This window comes from Halyomorpha halys, unplaced genomic scaffold (assembly GCF_000696795.3).
Source record: "Halyomorpha halys isolate HHAL.00 unplaced genomic scaffold, Hhal_1.1 Scaffold19.1, whole genome shotgun sequence".
In the NCBI taxonomy this organism is placed as follows: domain Eukaryota; kingdom Metazoa; phylum Arthropoda; class Insecta; order Hemiptera; family Pentatomidae; genus Halyomorpha; species Halyomorpha halys.
Window position 1 is genome coordinate 637,261 of NW_027115129.1, and position 21,774 is coordinate 659,034.

At 29.2% G+C, this 21,774-nt stretch overlaps 1 protein-coding gene across 5 annotated transcripts in view; it reads right to left on the bottom strand.

Moving 5' to 3' along the window:
* Window positions 1-5,268: 5,268 nt before the first annotated feature.
* Window positions 5,269-21,774, bottom strand: part of LOC106681160 (uncharacterized) — an 18,190-nt gene continuing 1,684 nt past the window's right edge. For 2 of the 5 annotated variants that reach the window (XM_014421352.3, XM_014421346.3), the window contains exons 2-6: window positions 17,655-17,765; window positions 10,408-10,620; window positions 8,114-8,400; window positions 7,850-8,016; window positions 5,269-5,442 (exon numbers count right to left, since the gene is read on the bottom strand). In XM_014421352.3, the coding sequence (XP_014276838.1) occupies window positions 5,378-5,442; window positions 7,850-8,016; window positions 8,114-8,400; window positions 10,408-10,620; window positions 17,655-17,759 (837 nt within the window). In that variant the 5' untranslated portion in view covers window positions 17,760-17,765 and the 3' untranslated portion in view covers window positions 5,269-5,377. The remainder of the gene's footprint in view (window positions 5,443-7,849; window positions 8,017-8,113; window positions 8,401-10,407; window positions 10,621-17,654; window positions 17,766-21,774) is intronic. The other 3 variants (XR_010844756.1, XM_014421337.2, XM_024360165.2) reach the window with 3 other exon arrangements.

The following is a 21,774-nucleotide window of genomic DNA, read 5'->3' on the forward strand; positions in this document are numbered from 1 at the left end:
GAAATTTCGAATTGACCGGCTCGGTTAGGCTGCGAAATTAAATTTGACTAAGGAACTTTGAGATATTGCGATGTTCAATATTTAAAATTTCATTATTAAACTGATTTTTTTCAATATTCCAAACAATTATCTGTAAATTTTATAAATGAAAAGCCTCCGATAGTTCTGAGATAAAACTGCCATGTAGGTGGCAGCACTTTCAACGTATCAGCGCACTCTGTTACCAAAAACTTTAACATGAACCTTTATCATTAAGCCATTTGAAATTTTCTTTATTTAAATAAAACAGCATTTTTCAACTAAATTTTATTTCTTTAATTTTCTGATATTTTTCATAATTATTTTATTTTAAATAAGAAAATTAAATTTCAAAGAATGTGGGTCTTTTGTCCAAAAAACAAAATTATTTCATTTTTCTTTACTGATTAACATTTCATTTGGCCATTTTTAAATCTAGAATAAAAAAAAATTGTCTATTTAAAATCCATTATTGATAAGATAAAAATTTAATTTGCATTACTATTCGTTATTTTGTTCAAAATACAACATAATAATAATCCTTTTTTTTAGAAATACTGGAAGATCGATGATTAACCGTTATGTGACAATAAAAGAAATATGGCCCAGGTGTGGTTAAAGGAATTAAATAGTTTAATAATTATTAAATAGTTTTAGGACTGTTTGATTTTTTTTCTTTGACCACACCCGAACCATCTTTCATTTCTGATTCTTTTTTAAAATAATTTTTACTCAGAAGTGGAGTTATAACAACTGTATAAAATTATTCCATTTTCATTATGTATGGTTTCATATGCAATATTAAAATTTCTAAAAGTAACAAAATACAACACAAGCAAGAAACCTTATAATATTTAATGTAAGTTGATTAAAAAAGTAATGTGAGTAAAGAATGTTATCATGTAACATCTATTTCAAAATAAGGATCGATGTCAAATATATAAATTTATGATTACTTTAATAAACAATTAAAGTACTGAGAATACTGCATACTTTTCACAATATATTTCAAAATCACTATTCTTTATTCACATCACTTTTATAATAAACTTACTGTAAACATTTAGATTTACCTCCTTTTTTATATGTTTTTTTTATATGCTCATGTTTTTTTTATGCTCATGTTTTAATATTATTATAATTAAGTAGCAATCCTTCTTATTTGAAAATTTTAATAATATAAAAGAAACCAGGCATAAAAAATAAATAAATAAAATAACTCTAAGCACATTAAAAACTTTATTATTGAGGACAAATTATTTTTAAAATGAATTTTTTGTATAGCATTTTTTCACAAAATTAGAATAGAGCCATCAATTTCATAATGTTAATAAATAGTTACAATTAGTAAAATTTTATATTTTGAAGTTGAAAAAGGGTTAGAAAAGATCAAAATTTCATCTGATTAAAGAAAAATAGAACAAGAAAAGAGAGATAAGTCGAAATTGCAATATCTGAAAATATTCAACTTAAAAATATTATAAAACTTATTTTAAAGTTCAAGTAAGTTTAAATTACCACAAATACTTATTTGAAATAAAAAAAATAAATATGAGGAGAAGATGGTTGGGGGTGCAGTCAAAATAAAACACAAATAAGTTGATTTAACTTATTTAAATCAAATTCCTCCAGAATCCAATCCTTACAGTCCAAAATCCTTAATGCTCCTTACTTTGTCACAAATCAAGTCATCCATCAGGACCTCAATATTCCATATGTTGCTGATTTGGCCAGAACCAGATACCGTTCCTTCCATAATAAACTTCTCAACCACCCAAATCCACTTGTTTCTAACCTGGCTTCTCCTTCATTACCTAATAATCCTCCTAGGCGTCTGAAAAGAAGATGGCCTCGAGATCTTCTTCTCTAGAAATGTTATTGGAGTTCTATCAGTGGGTAGATTCTCCACATGTTTTTATCATGTTACGATGTCACCTACAGCAAATTTACTTGTTGTATATATGTGTATAGAGTTGTAAATATCAATAAATAAATTATTAAAAAAAAAACTTATTTAATCGCGCCAACATTTTGGCTAGAATTTCTAGCCTCTTCATCAGGGTTAAAAACAGAACAAGATAACAACCAATGAATATAGAAAATAAAAAATAAAATATAAACAGAAGGACATAAAGTAAATAATTTTACAGAATGATATTAATTTACTTTATACCATTCTATTTATATTTTATTTTTTATTTTCTATATTCATTGGTTATCTTGTTCTGTTTTTAGCCCTGATGAAGGCTAGATATTCTAGTCGAAGCGTTGGCACGATTAAATAAATTACATCAACTTATTTAAGTTTTATTTTGACCGTACCCCAACCATCTTGTCATCGTATAAGTCATCCACGGTCAACTATCTCTCATAATTAATAATTAAAAAATAAATTAAATAAAAGCTTTATACTTACTACGTTGTGAATTTTATTTCACAAGTATGAGCTAACTTCATTAATATAAATTAATGTGTGGAAATATAAAAATTCCCTACATCAACCACTGCCTATGTCTTTCACAACATTTCAGCAACCAAAATGTCAACAACCATAAAAACTACCCCTATGAAGATAAGTGTCATAAACTAATTCATGGTAAGTTAAATTTCCTTTATTTTGAATGTTGGGAGACATATGTGTGTCTTATGGGTCTAGAGATATATTTTTTCAAAAATCCAATGTTTTATCCCAACAACTAGAAATTAACATTTTGTGAGTTTATTTTGTCAAATATCATAAAAACTACTACTACAAAGATAAAATTAATTAACTATTCTATAGTTAATTTAACTAGCTTCAATTTGAGTGTTGACAGACATCTGTACGTCCAATGGTTTCTGAAATGAAGTTTTCATAAATCAAACTCATTGTCCGAACAACTATAAACCAATTTATTTTAGCAAATATCATGAAAACTACTATTCCTATGAAGGTAAAGCTCATAAACTTTTTTATAGTTCATTAAACTAGCTTTAATTTGAGTGCTAATCTGTATGTCACATAGTTCCTAAGATATAGAATTCTCAAAATAAATTAACTAACTACTAATCTTTCAGTAGATTTTTAAGAAATTTTGCTATTTAAAAAGCTATATCTCAAGAACTATTGGACATAAATAGCTCTTTTAGGGCTAATATTTCAGCAAATTTACTCTTCTTTAAATAATGTTCTCTTAGATTTTCTAGTGTTGTTGGTAGTTTTTAAGATATAGAGCTCCGAATGAAAAATTAGTGTTTTTTTAAGGTTTTGAAACAGCTGCCATTTTTTATTCCCCCTACCTATACTTGGCAGACTCATCAATTTTGACTAGTAATTATACCTAGTTTTCTTTAAAGTAATCAAAATTTGGGGTGAGATAACTGCCCACTTATATGAGATAACTTTTTTTCATCCTGGCTTTTGTACTATATGGTTTTATATTATTTGTTCTAATCTATTCTAGTAATTATTGTTGTTCATTTTACTCTTTTCGAATTCATTATTTTCATTGTATTTTATGATGTTTAATAATTTAATTTTTACTTTGTATTTTACTCTAAGCCTCTAAAGCCTAATTTTGACGCCTGTAATATTATTTTATATTATTATATTTGTTAACTACTAAAAGACTATTTAAGTTTTTTTCTTTAACCGTACCCAAATCATTTTCATTTTATTAATACATTTAATTGTGTACATGTATTTACTTATTAGATTTTCATATGCTTTTTATTTTGTTTTTTCTTTCCTCTTTCTTAATTTTAATATTATTTATTCTTACACAGCCTTTATCTTCTTATAATACTAAGACTACAAATTTTCTTTCAATACTTTTCATATATTTATTCAATACTATTAATCCATATTGTTCATTATTTTCTAATCATTCTATAATTCCTTTTAATCATTATGGTTGTTATCTAGTTTTTTGTCTTTAGCGCTGATAAAGTCTTGAAATTCTGGCCAAAACTTTGGCACTAATAGATAATTTGTTACTTATTTGTGTTCTACATTGATTAGACCTCCAGTCATCTTCTGGTCATAAATATAAATTATAATCAAATCTACTCTATAAGGGAGGTTATTTCCAGAAAAAAATAATTTCATAATTAGGTTATTTCGTATTTTATGAAATTGATTATTACTATCATTATTGTCATTAAATTAAATTATAATCATGAGAGATAGTTGAACGTGGATGACTTATACAAGGAGAAGATGGTTGGGGTGTGAAGTCAAAATAAAACACAAATAAGTTGAAACAACTTATTTAACAGTGCCAACTGTTGGCCAGAATTTCTTGCCTTCATCGGGGCTAAGAACAGAACAAGATAAGAACCAATGAATTTAAGATAAAAGCATGTCATTCTGTTCATATTTTATTTTTTATTTTCTATATTCATTGGTTGCTATCTTGTTCTGTTGTTGCCCTGATGAAGGCTAGAAACTCTAGCCGAAACGTTGGCACGATTAAATAAGTTACATCAACTTATTTGTGTTTTATTTTGACTGCACCCCCAACCATCTTATCCTCATATAAATTAAATTATGTTTGTGGAGTTATTGTTACCTGCAATCTGTTTCCTACTTTATTTACTGAAACAATGGAGAATACATAAATATTATGGTTCATAATTAAATATTTTTTAGTGATTAGTCTTTTTAGACGATTATAAGTTGACCCTATGTAACCAATGAAGGAAGATAGTCTTGTTGGCATCAAAACAAGGTAGCTCAAAATAGTAAAAGAACTATTTAGTATATATCAACTTTGGCCCTCTCATCACGGCTAAAAAATTAAAAAAATATCGTAAACTTGGATGAGACTAGTAGATGACATGAAAATATTTTTTAAACTATGAAAGGACAATAACATGAAGTAAAAAATATTGTGAAAATTATATAAAAATAAGAGCATAAATTGAAAGAATTGAAATGGAAGTAAGATGAACAGAATAAAGTATAAATAATAAATAAAGTAATAACTGATGGGAATAAAATGCACAGTTAGAATAATCCTAAATAAATTAATAAATACGAGCAAAATTAGAAACATGCCCAGTAGAAAATATAGAATATCCTGCAAAAAGTTTTTAAATTATTGGATGTGAGGTATATATTTATATTTAAGATTCTTCTTAAGGATGGCTGAATTGGCTGAAACGTTGAACTGTTGATGAAATAATAAAGAGCATTGTGACTTACCTTAGGTACCAATTGATTAATTTAAACAATGAATTTTAAATATTAAATTACAATAAAAACACACATTTTTAAAAACGTTTTACTATATTTTATCATTTCAAATGGAGAAATATCATTTCTGATAAGCTTTAAGTTTTAAAAAAGCTTCTGATATACTTAATCATTTCAATAGGATTAATGAGATTCCCGATAAACCTGAGAACATGAACAACTTTTTTCATCCGACTTTCTTCTACAATCTGAAATTAATTTAATTATTATTAATGATATTACACTTTCATTATAATTGATTTTATATTATTTTTTGTGAAACCAATATAAAACTCAACTTTAATGGATTATAAAATATAAACTAGTTTAAAAATTTACTAAAATTCACATTACACATAAGGACTGTTTTTTATAGGTTGTTTCTCCATTAAATTTCATAACAAAAATTGATTATATTTGTTCTTTGTAATTTGATCAATATTCACTAATTATAGTTTGATCTAAATGATACACTGATTTAGGAAATAAAATGCATTTTAGACATCAGAGACCATTAACAAAGTAATATTTTAAAGAATTTGAAAGTTATTTTTCAGAGTGAAATTGAACAAGTAACCTTTATTGAAATTGAAGAAAAAATTAAAATACTACTCATAAGAACAATTCCTCCAACTTTGGGTATTGAGGAAAAGGGGAAAAATAGAAAAGTAAACTGTATAAACTAAGATATCAAGATGAAAAGATGAAGATGTAATGTCAAATTTTAGGAAAAATAGATACATCTGATTTTAAGTATATTATAAACACTCCTTAATTTCTTTTAATCTTAAATTTGGTAGTTTCCAGAAGTTATAAATTAAAATTTTTCTCATATGTCTATAAAACAAAACCTTCATCTACCCATGTCTTCTAATGTTTTACTTAGTAAATATTTTTGAAAACAATAACAAAAAGATAGAGAGTATTTTAAACCTAATCTATCAATCTCAGAGGGTTTAAATTTGCATGTATTATATAATACAATTAAAAATGAAAAATTCTTTCTCCCTTTTTGCAGCAAACCGTTTAAAAACTTTAATTAAGGCCATGCTGCAAAAAAATATGTATCTCAAATGAAAAACAACTTTATCCCCACATCAAATGCTCAGCTTATAAATGATAAAAAAAAAAAAAAAAGCCTCACCAAACCTGAAGGTTTGATGTTGATACCCCCACACATCTACCCTATGATGCCTGTCAACCCAAACCCAAATCTATCATCTCTGTCTTGATGGAATCATCCCATCTACACTTCAAGCTACTTCTTGAACTTTTACCTTCAGTTCAGTGTTTATTAATTCTTTAGACAATAGTTCATTACTAAGCCCTGCCAACCTTACAGGCACATTTGCTCACTGTAAAGCTGTATTTTGAATAATAATTACTGGAAAGTTTCATCAATTCAGGGCCAGTTATAGCGAAGGGAGTTATAGTGTTAACTTTGACTGCCTCGGACTGCACAGACACTGGTTCAAATCTTGCTTGAAGGTCGACTTTTATTTCTGTGGTGGTCCCATGAAATGAAAAATTCCTCCCTCCCCCATCTTGGTAACAATAGGGTTGTAGCCTAAAGACAACGTCCCCTCCCCCATGTCAGAAATCCAGGAAGGAGGTCATGACAAAAAAAAAACTCTCAATTCAGTGTTGTGTATTCTTCTAAACTCTCTGGTTAAATCATAATTTAAGATGGCAGACACACAATTTTTATTTCAGACCCATGGATTCATTTTATATCCGTCCATCAAATAAGTTATGAATATATATGAAATGTTACCTTTTTTCTCATGGGCTTTCAGACCAGAAAGCTAATAGTATTAGTTCAAAATACAAGTATAGAAACATGTTAATTACACTAATACTTATTTTTTTTATAATAGGGAAGACTATTAGAGAACAGGAGTTAAAAAGTACTAAAGTACAAGTTACTATTGTACAAGTCAGTGTAATTGTATTAAGTTAAGTCGACAAGACTAATAGTATTAGTTTGTACTTGATTATGAAACAGGGCCCAGGTGGCATGTTATGTCAAATGAGACAGAATTTTATTCGACAATATTGCTGAGTATTCAGATACAAAAGTGCGCTAGAATGTTCTGACACTAACTTCTGGAGCATGGCTCATGACTCCAATTAAAGTATTTACGCTGAATCGATAAAATTTTAAAATATACAATCTTAAACTAGAGTTAATTATTAAATCCAAAGGTTTGGGAAATTCTTTAATTAATTAAAACATGAATAGCACAAATATTTATCTGTTTGAAGTTTTAAAACAAAGGTAACTAAAAACAAACGTGTTTGGATACAGCACAATTGTCCTTTGATATGTGCCCAAAAACCGACATTCGACGGATTGACCACAAATTCAGGACAGCTTGTATCAGCTAGTCCAAACAACCCATTCACACGCTTGCGCATGAGCGAATTTTTCATAGTTTGGCAAACGTGTAGAGGCACCTTTAAGCATTGCAAAGAGAATTGAAAATCCTGTCATAATAAAACAAAACTCGAAGTAGCATAATTTGCAGATGACATTTCAGCATTGCAATGACCACTATATACTATATTACAATTATATTTTTCTATTGTATTAAATACAAATAAAATTAACCTTACAGTTTAGATTTTTCTCTTGAAGCGATTTCGAAGAGGAAACTCTTTCGCATTTAACATTGCTAAAAGAAACCCCTTTCAGAAAATTATAAATGCTTCTATCCTGTTCGATAACTTCGTGCAAAATCGGCAACAGAGCTTGTATTGAAGATTCTACAAGTTCAGAACGTCTGTATTTGGAAACAACTTCATATTATAACATAACAAAATCTGATCAGTTAGGAATAATCTATTAATTAATGAAAACAAATTGTTGTATTTACTTACTTTGTGATTATATTTTTGAGTTGTGAAGAGACGTTTGTCTTGCTGTTGCTATAATTCAGCCTGATTTCATCGTATTGTAGTTCTAATTTCCTTAATTGAGTGTTGGACATGCTCACTTCGTTTTCGAGAATTTGGCAAAAGTTTGATGAGGCTTTTGTATAATCTTTGTACCTGTCTTTATAATCGTCCAAACATTCGTAATAGGTGCTTGGTAGGTCGATATTTTCGTTACAAGAGCTCATTATTTCGTGGAGTTTGTTGGAATGAGAAAACCATGAACTTGCAACCTTTAAAATTTATTAGGTAAGTATAAAGTTTTATAAAAAAATACTTAAACATGTATACAAGAGTATATTTAGGCTACTGAATTTCAAAGCCTTAAAAGTTACATAAATTTATGTTCCACCAATTAATATATCAAGGCTGAAAAATCACGTGCGTCTATCAATAAACCCAACAAGTTTTAACAGTTTTCTAATACCCTCTGCTCACGGAGCAACAGGTTTACAGGTTTTGGAAAGTAAAAACCGCACTGAACATGCTAACAGCTTTATGACTGATCGTTGGAACACACCCTATTTATATATAACATACCAAATTTCTCTAATTTGCCCTAATCTAGAATTTTCATCCATAGTGTGGTATCCTCAATATTTATGAACATGGTTATAACTAGAAAATGACCAACATAGATTTTTAAGATGTAATAACTGGAAACTAATTCATACTTTCAAAGTTCATTATGTGAATTCATTTAAGCTAATCATTAGGGAGTATTCATGGTGTAAAAAGCTTTAACATAAAACTAATACTATACTATATTAGTATAGGATTTTGAGCGGCCCAATTTAAAGTCCATGTTATATGTTAATTGCAGAGGAGCTCCTATCGGAATTATTAGTGGTTTGTTTTACATGACTTTATCATTATTTTTATCCATTACTTTATTATAATTTTAAAAACATCCAAAACAAAAACTATACAAACCAAACACGAACTACGAGCGACTAACCTATCTAAACCACAGTAGACAAAATGGTGTGGAACTCAACCGGTCTGTTGCGTGATGCCATTTTCCATTTTGCAAACCTATTAGGTGTATTTATGATGTTTTTTTAAATGTAATATGTTTTACCATGTTAAATGCTAGAACTATAGGATTGTGAGTCTATTTAAAGTCATGTTAAATGCTTAAGAGCTCCCAGCGGATTTTTTAATCAACTTATTTTATAACCTTTCCTTCCAAAACTTCATGTTATTGTTTACTTCTAAGTTTGGTTAGAGTAATTTATTACAACACGCCTAAAAGTAAGTGAAAAGTATGTATACAACATGGCAATACAATCTATAAAGTATGTATGTATCAGTTTGGCAACTGAGTGCCTTGCTGATCTGGCTTGTGAGGAAGAGAATCAAGATGAGCTGATTGACAACTGTCATTTCATTATTGTCATCCATTGCTATATTAGTTTTAAAAAGATCCAAAACAATACTAACACAAACCATGGGCAAGTAAGTTAACACGACAACAAAAGAAAAAGTGACGAGCTCAGCTGGTCTGTTGCGTGACTTCATTCTCCATTTGACAGACCTTGTAACAGACTCTCAACCATTTGATTTAAAATCCATTAAATTCCACTCTCAACCATTAAATTTAAATGTTGTTTTAAAATGCTAAAAGAAAGAAATATTTCCCTACTTAACAGATAAAACTAAAGTTAATTCTGAGAGATAGTTGACCGTGGATGATAAATGAGGAGAAGATGGTTGGGGGTGCGGTCAATGAAAAACACAAATAAGTATGATTAAAGATTATTATTAATTATTATTATTATAATTATGATTAAAGATCATGAATACCTCTAGTAGGGGCATTTCGTCTGTAGTTTTGATAGGTTAGTAGCTTGTAGTTCGAGAATGATTTGTGTTGTTTTTATTTGGGACGTATTTAAAATCTAATAAAGTAATGGATAAAAATCATAATAAAGTAATGGGAAAAATCTAGAAGAGGAAACAAGAAATGAATGAGGTGGAGGAAAGATTATGTGAAGAAACTGTTGGAAATTTTACTGTCTCATAAAGATTACAAGGTTACATAATAAGCTACCCATAAAATCCGCCAGGAGCTCCTTTGCATTTAACATATAACATGGACTTCAAATTAGGCTGCTTACAATCCTATACTTATAATAATAAATAAACCGGTTATTATCTAGTCTACCTTTAAACTTTTTTTCGAAAGTTTCCCTGTTATTTCTTATTGATTAATTTTATTAATAACATTTACAACTTACTTTTCTTTCTTGAGGTGTTTCGTGAATGGGAATTATTTCAGTTATTACGTTCTGTAATCTGTCGGCCGCTTTGTGCCGAATGTCGATACAGTGTACGTAAATCGATACCGATCTCAGAAGTGCTGTCAGATCCTCCACCATCTTTTTGTTTGTGTTGTGTTTCTCGTGAGACACTTGCTCATTCATTTCATCATTTAAAACTTTCATTTCTAACTAGAAAAAACATAATTGTATAGTTTTCTGTAGCGTTCATTTTTAAACTAAAAACTAGTACTAAACTCATCGGCAGTAATTTAAATGACTTAAAAAAAAAAGTTCCAAAAATTCTTGAATATAGAAAGGTCGAAAAATCCAAACAAAACACGAATTCGGACCTTCCTTTAGAAATCCTATCCTATACCCAACTAAAAGAAGAATAGTAATCGCATATAATTAAAATATTTATTAATGCTCGGTCATAAATCAAAAAAGTATAGACCTTCTAAGAAAAAGAAGATAGACGTTATAAGGGAATCAACATAGACTTTATCAGTAGTTATAATGAAGGCAATTAAGAGCACTGATTAACGTCAGAATTATAAACAAGCACCAAAGGAGCAAAATGAATGTATTAGCTTTGTAGCCACACTGCTATCTCCTGTTCTATGTTAACAAATTAGAACACTCCTAAACGCTAAGGGCCAACATGACGCAACCTACCTGTTAACACGTGAACTACTACTGTCATTGGGCAAACGCCTTATATCAATATTTGTACTATTTATTGTATATACTTTAATTTCACAATATTGATAACCATGTTATATATTGTAATATTCTTAAATATATTATTTGAACCACTAAAGATTACAGTAGAATCTTCTGATCCATTAAAAACAAAAGTCTCACACACGCATCTCTCGAAAGCGTTTAATTGTCCAGAGAGTTGGCTTATGTTTGTAAAATATTTGACTTTTTTTATTTACTCTTCTTTCTCCGGATTTTTCCTCAAATCTAAATCAGTTATTACTTTCGTAAGGATCTACGGATAGTTCCCAGCAGAGTGAAATTTCTTTCCTGAAAGGACTTACGGCTAGTTCCTGTAAGACTTTCCATCCTTTCACGGCCGCTATACTCGTTCTCTACGAAGTGAAGTGTCTATCCAGGGAGGATCATGGCTAGTTCCCGTAAGACTAATCTTGTCCATTCATCTACCTAACCCGCATGAACACGCATTGTCCAGGCCTTCTGGTGTAGAGAATCTATCATCTTCAATTGTAGTCAGAAACATATAACATCTAACGCAGTGGTTCCCAAACTGTTTTATCTTACCACCCCCTTTCCAAGAAAAATATTACTTAGTCCCCCTAGAAATTGTTTTAAAAATTTAAATAACAATTAGTAGGAAAAAGATACGTATAAATGTTTCTACATTTTTATAGAAAAAATACAGCAAAGAAAGGTGTAAATTAGAAACATTTAACTTTGAAATCATGAAACTATTTATTGAACTCAATAGAATGTATTACAAAAAACGTTACAACATTCGAAATCATCTTGATGAGAAAGATGAATGAACCTGGTGCGCTGCAACTAATTTATTAATCCTTGGCTTTATTTTCGTCAGCAATAAAATATTAAGAACAATAGTTCAATATTAAGTGAACAATAGTTCACCGTGACAACTTATAGTTATTCTTCGCCCCCAAATGCACCTGTAGTCATCCCCCCGAATTGCAGCAGCAGCGCCCACTTTGGGAACTAGTGATCTAACCCAACTACCTCGATAATCTTATTGGCGAGCTATATATACTATAAACGTTTTTACAGGCGTTGATACGATGGTTGTACGATACAATGACCTAAAAGGCTAATTAGGATGATGTGGTTGTTAATTCCTAGTACTGTAAGCGTTAATGCCAAGCAGTGGAACAGTTTAAGCAATATTAATCTCTAAGGTTATCTATCCTATTTAGTGAGATTATTAGCTCTTACGTCAGCTGATCATCTACAGAAGGGGGTGGCAAGTCCTACGGGAACTAGCTGTAGGTCCTTACGAAAGGAATGATAGGTATGGGAAGGAGGAGAGATCCAGAGAAGGAAAGTGAAATAAAAGTCCAATATACATTTCCAAAAATCCTCCTCAGGAAGGAAATTCCCTGAGGGAGAAATCCCCACTTTGGTCTACCAAGTTGCGCTAAGTCAACTCTCTGAGTTATTAAACGCCTTCAAGAGATGCTTCAACATTTCTTGTTTCATTTGTTTACCAAACATTTGTACAAGTCTTGGACTTGCGGCAAGTGGTAAAGGTATAGATACAGAATGAGAATTCCGGTTTATTTGGCAAAACTTGTTTATATCCACACCGTTTGAACCAACCTTTCTCGTTTTCGTAGAAATGAAAACACACATTTCATTTATAGTTGAAATGATCGTCAGAGCAATGAAATGTCTGGAGAAGACAAGAGTTTTCATTGTTACGCTTCCATATTCTTTTGGACGAGTAATAGTTTCGATAAGTGAAAACATTGAAAATTAAAGTAATCAATTTCCATTATCATATCAATTCCTTTTGGGTCTCAATCATACTTGTACTAAATCGCCATAGAGAAATGTATTTCTTTTTAGCTCGTGAATCGATTATGATGTTACTAAGTATGTAATTCGTGATTATGACAGGGTAATATAAAACTAATTTGTTTACTGTAAAGGCTTTTATTAAAACTTAGGAGCACTTTTTTATAAATTATATTCATTAATACAATTCGATTAATTAAGCTTATCAGGGAAAAATAAACTAAAATAACACCAGTATATTTTTTTAAGTAATTTTATATTTACTCAGTAAAACTTTTTTTTTAAAGAATAACACAATTGGGGCAGTGGTTTGATCTTAGGAAGCCATGTATCGCGGCACGTGAGGGGTTGGAAGAGATTATTGGTCACGTTTAAGAAATAAATATAATTTAGACAGCCACGAAAGGGACAAGGGCAGATTTTATTTTAGTAACAAATTAATATTAAATATTCACTTATTTTGTTCGAGTATTATTCAAAATATATCTAATATGTTGGGAATCACATTTAAATAATTAGCTATTATCAGGTAAAATCTCTTACCTCACTGTGCATGTAATGTCAAATAAAAAATTAATTTATAAATTTTGTAAATAAATACAACTTTCCAAACTTTTAATTTTATATCTCTAGTTCTAATTTGGTAAAATAGGTCGTGTTTGTACCTTTTGGTAAAGCTTAAAGAGCCCTAAACCATTCCCAAGTTTGGTGTACACTGGTCGAGTCATGTTAATGTTATTTCTATTTTTTTTATCATATATTTTTTATTATATGATGTTATTTACCGCTATAAACTAAATAGATATAATAGGCAATTAATTCAATGTTTAAATAACTAAATATATTAATTAATATCAAAATTTCAAATAAATCTAGTAATTGGGAAGCATTACCAGGTCTGCTAGTAAATTTGTAAATATTGATCATTTAGTTTTAAAGTTAAGGTTTTTTCACCACAATTTTATTCTTTAGAACAACAAATAACTACTTAAATTTTTAACGACTATATAATTTAAATTTATGATGAGTACATTTTGTTAGCAGGGCAAAAAATAATTGCAACAGTGTTTTAAATTAGTCGCAACTTAGAAATAATAATAAAAAAAATTACCTAGTGTTGTATAATTTGAGGAACGGATGGATCAATGAATAAGGTGCTTTGCTACTAACTCTGAGGTTCTAGGTTCAAATCCGGCAGTGGAGGATAATTATTTGTTTTGTTACTGTAGCCGTGAGTCAACCCTGTGGGTTCGTGAGCCCTTTGGAGAGTCCACCCAGCCTAAAGTGAGTACCCTTAATTGAGGAATAATCTGAATGTTGAAACTATAGCCTTTAAATGTCTATCATTATTCTATTATACTTCAGCCCACATAGGGTCACGGACTGAGTACTTTGTTAGAAAGTACAGTTTCAACATTCAGATTATTCCTCAATTAAGGGTACTCACTTTAGGCTGGGTGGACTCTCCAAAGGGCTCACGAACCCACAGAGTTGACTCACTTTCTTACAAAGTACTCAGTCCGTGACCCTACATGGGTTGAAGTATAATAGAATAATGATATACCTATAAAGACATATTGCCATACTTAAATGATAGTTTTGATCTGGTATTGATGCAGTTTATTTTCCGTGTGGAGAACAAAATTATTCAATTTAAGTGTAAAACCATGGATGCATGATATTATCAATAACTAACTGCCTGGTATGTAACTCTGAAGAATAAAACATACCATTCATTCCTTGACAGGCTGTTACAAATATATTGAAATTAGAATAAAATATTTTGGGCAGCGGACCTGATAAAACAATTATTCAGTTTATTCAAAGTCTCTAATTGGAAAGCTAACTATGTACGACGGGCTACACTGGAAAGAGCTCAGTTGATTAACATGTGAGGGATCAATGCCACACCACAGTTCATTTATAAAGGCTAATACAGATATCCTAGCATCTTACCTCAAAGATATGAACAAACTTGAAGAAAACTGGTTTAAAAAATGATTGAACAATTGGAGGAACCAATGTCAATTGTCTAGATCCATTTGGAACATATAATATGTAGTTAAAGCATGGATTTAAAAAAAACAAACAAGAATTTCCAGAAAGTAAAGTTCTGTTTTAGGAAAAAATAAATACCCCTCATGCTGTTTAGAGATTCCATAGAAAATATAGGCCTCCTACAAATCGCATTAGGACGGGATTTGTTCTAGTAATATCTTTAGTATTTTTTTTTCTTTTTCCCTCATATAGTTATTCTATTTAGGTTATCTATACTCTATGGTAAGGCCTTATATTTAATTATAGGTACATGTTCTATGCATACCTAAAGCATAAAACATGTATAAAAATAAAGTGAAGTATCTTAAACATTATGAATAGTATTAATAAATAATTAACCACTTAGCTTAGTAAACAACTACTGCTTTTTTGTATAAATCAAAATTTATATATATATTTTATTATCTTGTTCGAGACTGGTTGTTTTATTAATTATAATAAAAATATCGAAATAGTCTCAATCTTTTTATTGAAACATATTACATGCCCAACATTTCGGCCGATCAAGTCATCATCAAGGACCATCTTAATTTTAGTATTTATTAATTAATTATTACATTGATTTATTAAACTTTGGAGGCTATTGTGCCCAAGTTAATTTAATACAGTTAAAAGAAACCTGTATTTGTTACTATAATATTTAATTATAGTTTATATTCTTCACAATATTTGTATTTTATTATCATTAACTTAATAATACTGTAATAACTAATATAATAGTGTTGTGATAAGTTAATGATATATGTAATATGTTTTAAAAAAGCAGGTTGAAACTATTTGAATACCTTTTGTTATTATTAGTTAATTAAAATTGTTTCTAACCCTATGAAATTGTATAGTATCTATATTTAAGAATGTTTCCATTTTATTTATTTCCGAAGTATGATTTTTTTAATATATTAGGTTAACTAACATTATTTTCATTTGTGGTTATATTAAGCTAAATAACTCATTATGAAATATTATGCATTATTATATATATAAATAATTGACCGTATTAATTCAAATTATGAAGAGGATGGTCAAGGATGGGGTCACAAGAAAATAAAAAATAGTTAACAACTATTTATTTACCAACATTTCCCACCACTTTATAGAGTTTCATCAGGGCTAAAAAGATACAAAAACAACTAAAAATATTGTGACAGCAGAATAATAAGATACAAAAAGGTAAATTAAGTTAGGGTTAAAATTATGTAAATATAAGTGAACAAAATTATATACAAATGAAAGCATAACTATTATATGAATATAATTATCAGCTACCTATGTATACATTTATTTTCCACTTCTCTTATCACTTCATTTTATAAATTCTGTTCTGTAAAATTATTCACTTTATGTCATTCTGTTTATATTTTCTTTCTTCTTTTTTATTTTCTATATTCATTGGGTGTTATCTCGTTCTGTTCTTAGCCCTGCTAAACAAAGGCTAGAAACTCTAGCCGAAACGTTGGCACGATGAAATAAGTTACATAAACTTATTTGTGTTTCATTTTGACCGCTCCTTGTACAAGTCATCCACGGTCAACTACCTCTCATAATTATAATTATAATAGTTACATAATTTATGTTATAAGTCATATAATTATAATTATTCTTTCATTTGTATATAATTTTCTTTTCACATATATTTACATAATTTTAAACCTACCTTAATTTTTACCTTTATCATTTTATCCTATTATGTCAAAAATATCTTTAGTTGTTTTAGTATATTGGCAAAATGTCAGCATATCAATAGTTAATAACTATTTTTGTTTTCATGTTACCGCACCCCTGACCATCTACTTCAAAGTTATGAATTATTGTTTGAATTTTATTTGTAGATATATCATACTGTTTTTTTTAAAATTTATTCTTCACAAGAACTTGATATTGAATGGTTAAAATGTGGAGTTGGCACTAACTTCTCGTCAGATAATCTTTTTCTGAGCTAGTGGAGATACTTTGCCACAGGAATAAAAATATAAATAATAATGGAATATGTGCGCTGTATTTTATTTGTATAATAATTTTTTTTTAATTCTTGTTTATTTATACTTTTCATTATACATCATATTTTTATTTACCTTATTGTTGTAATATTCTCAGTTTTTTTTTTGTATCTTTTTAGCCCTGATGAAGTCCTGCACAGTGGGGCAAAATGTCGGACATTAAATAGTTATAAACTTTTTGTTCTTTTTTGACCCCAACCCTGACCATCTTATATTTAAATTTTCTTTGTTCATTTTTTCTTTCATTTATTTTAAATCATACCTTAGTTTACTTTTATTTCGTGTTATCTTTTCTCTTTTATTATATTATCTTAGTTTTTGTATCTTTTTGAAGCCCTGCAAAGTGGGATGAAACATTGGCTCACATTAAATAGTTTAATTACTGTATGAGATTTATTTTACTACACCCGGACGATCTTCCTTTAATATAAATTAATGATTTGATTTTATATAATCTATGACTCTTTTAAATCCTTGTTTGTTTTTTAATGATTACAGATTATTTACTATTCAGGTTTTTGGTCTGAATTATTAAATTTTAATAAATAAATAAATTGAATAAATCTAAGATATGGGAATGATAGGACATATCTAATATAAAGAATAAAAACATAAAATTGGTAATCACATAGTTACTTGTTCTTTATAGGGAAGATATTTATTTTCGACTTTTGATTCACTTCTGCTAGCGAGCAAGCTCTGCTTAGATCTATTACCTGTCTTATTTGAAACCTGAAACATCAATCACTATTCTTTAAATTCTCTCTCTGTACAAACTCCATTTAAACAAGGCCCTTACAATAAAATTTATAAAATAACATTCATTATTGAAACAGTGGATAAAGTTCTTTTTTTTTTTTTTTTGTTTTGGTGGAACAAAACTTAAAAAAAAAAGTGTACACGCATAAATTATAACTATTCCCAAAAAGAAGCATCTATGGGATGAGTTGTCAAACAAAAAAGTACCTACCTTCCAGAATATCTTAGAGAACGAAATGTACTTTAGATTTTAGATAAAGAAAATCTTAATATCTTAAAAACTATAATAATAAATTCAAGTCAGAATTTTTTGTCCAATTCGATTGATAAAATGGATATGTTACATTTTTTCAAAATTATGTTTAAAGTGTCAAATTCATTGAACACTGGCATTTAATAGAGTTAGGAATGAATCATTTTAACATGGGTGAAGGCAGGATTTCACCAAGAGGATAGCAGACCTCAGTCCGTTACACACCCACACACACACACACACACATACATTCCAAGAAATACCCCCACCATTTTATTGCTACATGATCAAACGCAATCATTGGTTTCTAAATTTTTATCAGCTATAATCACAATAAATTATTGAAAATTGAGTATAACCTTAATTATTTTACATAAGTACATACAATACACTCAATAAATATAAAAATATAAGAGGGGAGGAAGAGGTTTGCTATGAGAGCATCAGCCTTCTGGGGTTGCTGACAAAAATCTTAACCTCTTCTAAAATGGTTACCTTCTTTGATTTATTTTCAGCAAACACTCTGAGATTATTAAAATGGCAAACTGTAAGTTATAATAACAAGAATGGAATCTTAAAAAGGTTCTTTTTTATCCGTGTTCCCCATTATTTTTTGAGATTGGAGAAGTTTGTCGGGGGGTGCGGTCAGCAAAGAACAAAATAAATAAACAAAACCATATTTATTTATTTTATGCCGACGTTTCGACCTGAGTTTCAGGTCTTCATCAGGGCTATAGAACAAAAGAGATAACAACAACATTTAGAGTAACATACAATTGAAAAGGAATAGTATACAAAAAAATTTAGAATTAGAACGTCAGCATAAAATAAATAAATATGGTTTTGTTTATTTATGTTGTTCTTTGCTGACCACACCCCCCGACAAACTTCTCCAATCATTAATCTACGGTCAACAATCTATACCTCATTATTTTTTGAGGTATGATCCGTGAAGATGTCAACTTAACAATGTTAACTAGTACAATATGTTTCTAGAAAGAAATCATATATCTAATAAATTCACTATTTTCTTTTTCCTTGGGTCTCAAAACTCTAGGAGATTCCCCCCTACTTCCCTCTGGCTACACCCATCCATTTTAATACTATAATGCAATAGAGGAGATCTTATTGATAAAATTTAACGTTTTTTAACGGAATTTTTATAGTAGAAAATTGGTTTTATTGTTTGATTTGTTATTAAAATTTTTAATTTGTACCCTTATTCCTTTGTAAATATAAATATGAATAAAATAACACTGCATCAGACCTTTATACATCTAGCTGCACCTTTATTTCAGTCTGTTCCCTGGTAGCATCCATTAGTCCAACAAATATTATTTTTTCTTTTGTTATAAAACCCTTCCTGATCAACAACAATTTTAACTAAATGTAATACGTACATGCAACCTTTGTTCGGCCTATCTATTTCATTGTATGGTAGAGCAACTAACTCTTTAGTAAATTAACACTAAAAACACCATATTCTCATTTTGTATGGATAATCAATATTTATTGATTTCATCCAGAATGGACAAAATAGCCCATTCTGTCCATAGTGGACAAAACCAAAACCTAATTCAAATACAATTGAGTAATTAGTAACTTAAACTACATTTATTTTAAGCAAATTTATCCCTTAAATTATAAAATATAGATTTATCCTTTCACTAGAATTTTTCATAAATTTTATTTTATAGTAAACAATTTTGATACTGGAATTATTTTTTTTTTTTTAAATATATGGACTTACACCACTTCTAACCAAATTGGCCTGCTCTCATAGAAACTCGTCTAGCACACAATTACTACCTTAAATTAAATTTAATCCAAATTTTTGCCAAGAAAAAAAAAATTAGTAGAGGATAGTTGAAGGTATGAATAAATAGTTTTCTTTTACTATTTTGATTCGTTTATTGACCGCCACCCAAACTATCTTCCTTAAAAAAAAATAAAAAATTAGGATTGAAGATTTCAACAATAAATGTTATTGTTAATGACATAACAATAAATATTAGTTGATAATAATCTACTTAATTTGTTGTTATGCATAATTCCAAGTTTGTTTGTTATTATTTTATTTTTATTTGTATATTTCTCTGAATTATGGTTGTTATCTTGTTTTTTTAACCCTGATGAAGGCCTGAAATTCAGGTAGAAACATCAGCATTAATAAATAAATTTTGTTTATTTGTGCATCTTTAGCGACCGCATTCCAGACCATCTTCTCCTCATATTGCTAGTGGTAAGCTCAGTTTACCCCCTCCATTACACTCTTTCCTCTAAGCCCATAGTTACCAAATTTGAGGTTGATGTCATACTATTAGTTGTACAAGTTGATATTTTACCGATAGAAGTAGCTGTTAAAACTACCCTTATGGTTGTTATTAATTGTATTCAAGTCGAAGAAGTAGAAGATAGTATGAAACGTTGATTAACAATAAATAGTTTTCTTTTACTATTTTGATACCTTTATTGACCGCCACCCGAACCATCTTCCTCCAAAAAAAATTAGAATTGAAGATTTCCCTGTTTATGAGAAAAAGATGAAAATATAAACTTTTTGATATTACTTTTCTGTAAGATAGTTTCTCGAGCACTATTGTATATCTGATTCAGTATCCAGGATCAAGAAAAATTTTACTGAACTGAAGAGTAACATTGTTACCTATAATATATTGGTTTAATTTTCCTTTAATGCATTTCATATATAAGAGGAAATATACATACATAATATTAAATAAAAATTTCTCAACTATGTTGAATCTTAAACAAACTATCCAAATTAAATTAATGCAGTTTGTAGACATTAAACATTTATTGAAATGTGGGGCATTTAAACTCATATAAAGAAAAATAAAGTAAAGTTATATAAGAATAAACTGTTCTTGTAATAAAATTTTGCGAATTTCAATAAACAGATTACATTCATCACTAAGTACATTAACAGCATAAATCCTCAAAATGTAAGTGGATGGTGAGTGTATAGAAGTATGTCAAAATAATGAATTTAGTAGAAAAGAAAGTACTAAGGTTTATTTAAAAAGTTGATGATAGTGTTACAGAAAATTCATAAAGCTTCTTCCAAGTATTTTTAAATTCAAATTTAGCTTTTTTGGATCTTAGGTTCCGTCATGAAGTCCCTGAACCAGACTGTGCAAAATGTGAGCATGCTTCCAGCAACTCTCGACTTTTTATTTTTAACCCCCTGCCAAGCCATTTATGGCATATGGGATGCAGCAGCAACTCTCGGCTGCCAATATGGCGTACCAGATGCCACGCCTATGAAAGGAATAGATCCCGCCTTCTGACATTCCCTCTCATTATACTACTTCCCTCAAGACTTGAATAAAATTAATAACAACCATAAGGGTAGGTTTAACAGCTACTTCTATCTGTACAATATCAACTTTTATTAACTAACAGTATGACATCAACCTCAAATTTGCTAACTATGGGCTTGGAGGAAAGAGTATAATGGAGGGGGTAAACTGAGCTTAGCACTAGCAATATGAGGAGAAGATGGTCGGGAATGCGGTCGCTAAAGATGCACAAATAAACAAAATTTATTTATTTGTGCTGATGTTTCGACCTGAATTTCAGGCCTTCATTAGGGCTGAAAAAAAACAAGATAACAACCTTAATTTAGAGAAATATACAAATAAAAATAAAATAATAACAAACAAACTTGGAATTATGCATAACAACAAATTAAGTAGATTATTATCAACTAATATTTATTGTTAT